The sequence below is a fragment of the Toxorhynchites rutilus genome, chromosome 2, assembly GCF_029784135.1.
Source record: "Toxorhynchites rutilus septentrionalis strain SRP chromosome 2, ASM2978413v1, whole genome shotgun sequence".
In the NCBI taxonomy this organism is placed as follows: Eukaryota; Metazoa; Arthropoda; class Insecta; order Diptera; family Culicidae; genus Toxorhynchites; species Toxorhynchites rutilus.
This window is the reverse complement of record NC_073745.1, coordinates 139,985,349-139,989,619: the sequence shown is the minus strand read 5'-3', so window position 1 is coordinate 139,989,619 and position 4,271 is coordinate 139,985,349. Positions and strand designations below refer to the sequence as shown.

Sequence of the window (4,271 nt, the reverse complement as noted above, 5' to 3'; positions counted from 1 at the left end):
AATCCCGATTCCATCCCACTATTCTGAAAACAGATAGCAAGCCCTTTAACTTTCATATGACACTATGATTTTATCTAAATAGAATGTTCCGAAAGCTTGTTTTCGATTTAAAAAAGAAGGGGAAAGAGATCTGCATGGTGGAGTAAGATTACGGATTTGAGTCACTGTGTATACAATTTGCAACAGAAGAAGTTCGAGCTCGGTAAGAGATAACCTCGATTTACAAAATATGAAATTTTGCTCGGTGTGATATTGGTAGTGAATGTATGGACTTCTCGATTCGATTCACATAGTAGGACTCAATAAAAAGGGTTGGACTGTTCGGAAGGAAGGCAAAATTGAGGAAATTGAAGTTTGAAAGTACCATAATTCGAATAATTTCTAAAGTAATAACAAAAATGTTTGGAAACGAAACCTTTTTCGAACTTCTCGTCTTGCCTTTACTGAAAATAATGTCATGTAACGTATTAAAATGTTAACATTTATTCCTCTGATTCATCATCATTTAGTTCACTATCCGTATCGCTGTTATCACCTTTGGCTCCGTTACCGTTGATCAGCCTCAGTTCATTATCGCTTGCATCGTCCTCATCCGCCGACATTGCAGATTGTCTGTTTTCTTCGTCCTTCCTTAGTGACATATTTTTAAGAACTTGAATCGTATATTTGTTGAAATCGCATCTAAGAAAACCAGAAGATTAGTTGGAATGCTATTACGGATTGGTTGTGAAGGTTTCAATAATTTACATTTTGTTTAACGCCTCATACTTTCTGTTCAGGTTCTGATGCAGCAGAACTAATGTCTGCTGTGTTAATACATTATCCCGTTGTCCCAGGCGAGTCAGCAGCGTGTTGGACCAATTCAGATAGAACTCGATGTGGGGACTAGACGCAATTATCTTAGAAACGAACTTCAGTGTGCGATGAGCAAATTCATCGGACAGCGAGTGGACTATCAGTTCCACTGGAAATTAAAATAAATTTTAACAATAAGCTTGCATGTATATTGTACGTTTTTAGATTTTACCATCGCTGTGCGGTATATTTTCGATTATCTCCTGGATAAGATTGCTTTCATTGAGTTTCAGAGCCATTATAAGAGCTCCGGAGTAGTCTTTTTTCTTTAGAAGTTCCTTCGTGGCTTTGGGAGTGATTTCAACCGAGAGCTGATACGGGTCGAAAACAATTCCTTTGTTCAAAGAGTATATCAGTAGCCCTTCGGTGGAAGCAGCTGCCCAAGATTGACCACTCGGAGAGAATCGCACCGCGTAAACGCTCACCTCCGGCTTCTGGTTTCGAGCTGCCAGATCTCCACGTTTCACACCCGGAAGCTTGATTGAAACATTTCCCCCTTCCAGCTGTTCACGTTCTTCTATCAGTGCCATATTACCGAATTCGGTTATATTTTTGCGATTGATGAATTCCTGTGAAGAGTGAATGAAGTTTAAATATGCTCGAAAGCATCCAAACTGTTGTGTCCTTACATCCATTTCATCCAAACTTCGGTTTTGTGTGATTTGGAATTTTTTCAATAAAATTGCCTCCTTGACATTATAAATACAGACGTATTTGGACTTGCCGCCTGCCAAAATACATTCGCCATCGGCCGAGTAACAAATGGAAGTGAAAGCTCTGAGAGAAAGAAATTATTTGAAGTCAATAAAGTGGTGAGACGCGTGTCTCTTACCTTCCCTGCAAATTTTTCTCTGCAGTGTTCAAATCAACATCCGACACGGTGCCTCCCATATCGTTTCGGCCTTCAATCGTAGCTAACTGTTGAGCAGTCTTTACGTGGAATATCGAAATGTTTCCATTCAGTGAGGAAACGGCAACCTCTTCGCCATTTGGTTTGAATGCTACACAAACTACATCCGATGCAACGTCAATCGTTTCGTGGGCTCCAGAAGACTCTAGACAATCCCATACTCGAATCGATTTATCCCACGAACCGGACACCATAGCAGATGAAGACGCCACTGTTGAGAATGCCAATGTAACAACGGGACCTTCGTGACCACTTAGAACCTCTAACAATCTTCCGAGTTTCATTGACCATAGATAAATTTCGAACACATCTTGACCTCCAGCAGCGACCAGTTCTCCGGATTGATCCACCGCCACGGAGGCGAATTGGACCGGCTCAGGCGAGGTAAATGTTCGGAAATTTCTATACCGCACGATGTCGTACGCACGAACAGTTCCATCCAGAGAAGCACTGACGAAAAATTTCTTATTGCCGCTAAATTCAACCGCTGTCACTGAGCTTGAATGCTCGTTGAAGGTGACAAAGCAGAACCCGTTGGTAATGCTCCACAATTTCACTTTACCGTCCAGACCACCAGTAGCTAACAATTGTCCATCGGGTGAATATGTGACACAATTTAATCCGGTGGAGTGTCCTTGCTGTTTCATTACGTACTGCTCACTCTGCCATTCCCAGACCAGCAACTGTCCAACTTGCGACACACCTAAAGCGATCCAATCCCCAGTGTTGTTGAACGTCACCGAATCGATACCGAATTCGGAGATACTCAGCGAATGAATCATGCTAACGTCTGGTAGTTCGTGAAGATAGAATACACCCGTGGAAAAGGCTGTTATCAAAATTTTATGTTTCTGGTGATACGCCGCAGCTGTCAGAACTGCTTTCGGGTTCTCTTTTCGGGCTTCATCGGCAATGTAATGGCGAGCGAGGCGTTTGTACGTGAATATCTTCTTCGATTTCTTCACTATCAATTTACCCGCCTCGTCTCGATCTTCATCCTTGTTGAAGGCACCTGCGAAACATATGTTAACGACGAAATCGTATGTATCGACCAAGACATTCTTACCTTGAATATGCTCTACGACTTTGTCCGTTGTTTTCTCTGAAGCTTCAAAATCTTTGTCGACTGCAAGATCCTCTTCTAGGTCATCTTCACTTTGTCTACTTTTCTTTACAACTTCATGTTCATTCCCAACCTTCTTGTACCCAGACGAAATATCCTCCACATCAGTGTTGCATTCCCATATCATCAGCGAACCGTCCCTGCTTATAGTGTTCACATCCAAGGATTTATCTTCGAAAAAACATCCTACGATAGAGTCTCGGTGTCCACCAAGAATGAAGGGTCTGAAATTGTCCAAAAACTCCACCCCCTGAACGCGAACTGTGTTGTCCTTCGACCCAACGGCTAAAATTTTGGAATTGCAACACCAATCGATGAATGTGGTCTCGTCATAGGCAATCTCAAACGCTCGTTGAATGACAAACGAGTTGAATGTTCCACTCAGTTCCCCTGGGGTGCGGAATATGATTATGGCATTATGCACACAGGCAGCAAAGAAGCGACCATCTGGGCTGAAGCGCAGATGTTTTACTGCACTTCTGAACTTATACCGATGAATGACGGTGCGTGAAATCATGCTGATCATTTGCGCTTCGCCAACTTCATTCACGGCCACAAGAATGCATCCGTTCGGAGACAGATCCACCGCATTGTAGTTGTATTGGCTTTCCAGCGAAAGTGTTTCCGATTTGTTGCTGTAAACAGATCGTGGATGTTATGGAAGGCTTAAAAAGTTATAAGCGGAACTTACTTTTTAAGGTCGAATATTGTGATTCGGTTGCCAACGGGGCTGATGACCGAATTACCATCCGGAGTGAACAGCAAAGTACCTTTGCGGTACACTGAACCGAGTAAGTTGTTGAACTGTAATTAGCTAAATAATACCTAATCTTGATAAGTTTATCCATAACACTCACCTTGTAAGTGAATTTCATTGTTTAACAATAGGTAAAATTATAGCAAGAGAATGAAAACCGCCGAATATGCGATTAACAACACGCGACGAACATAAACACAACAAGTACCATGTGCGGCTGAGAATATGTTTGACGGTTCAAAATGTTTGTTTTGTTCCGTTTTCATGCGTTTCTGATCCTAATACACTCAGAAAAAATAGCGAATATTAGCGAATTCAAATTGAGGGGCTTAGAATGCAAGCGGTGTAAGTGACTTGATCGATTTCTCTTCATCAACTTTTTCTTTCGTGAATAACTCAGCGCACGAAAATTTTACAATTTGATTTTGCTATAGAAACCGATAATTGGGGTTCTGACCTATCGTCAACATTGTCAAATAAGCTGGGAAAGTGTTTGCAGTTAAGTTATGATCAAAAGAGAAAGTCGATGAAGAGAAATTGATCAAGTCACTTACACCCCTTGCATTCTAAACCCCTCAATTAAGACCCACGATCCAATCGACGAAAAAAACATCGACCTAACAACG

General features: G+C 41.7%; 1 protein-coding gene across 1 annotated transcript; it reads right to left on the bottom strand.

Moving 5' to 3' along the window:
• Window positions 1-428: 428 nt before the first annotated feature.
• On the bottom strand, window positions 429-3,870 carry LOC129767338 (periodic tryptophan protein 2 homolog). Its single transcript, XM_055768081.1, has 8 exons — window positions 3,746-3,870; window positions 3,580-3,692; window positions 2,832-3,523; window positions 1,688-2,777; window positions 1,485-1,632; window positions 1,028-1,424; window positions 748-964; window positions 429-681 (listed from the first exon to the last, which is right to left on the bottom strand). Exons 1-8 carry the CDS (start codon window positions 3,761-3,763, stop codon window positions 483-485), a joined length of 2,874 nt encoding a protein of 957 aa, XP_055624056.1. The 5' UTR covers window positions 3,764-3,870; the 3' UTR covers window positions 429-482.
• Window positions 3,871-4,271: the final 401 nt, after the last annotated feature.

Bases quoted from the DNA above. Each gene is read 5' to 3' on its own strand.
- LOC129767338 (XM_055768081.1), bottom strand. The intron at 2,778-2,831 runs GTAAGAATGTCT...TATGTTTCGCAG, and splicing joins AGTCGTAGAGCATATTCAAG to GTGCCTTCAACAAGGATGAA. The intron at 965-1,027 runs GTAAAATCTAAA...TTTAATTTCCAG, and splicing joins AAATATACCGCACAGCGATG to TGGAACTGATAGTCCACTCG.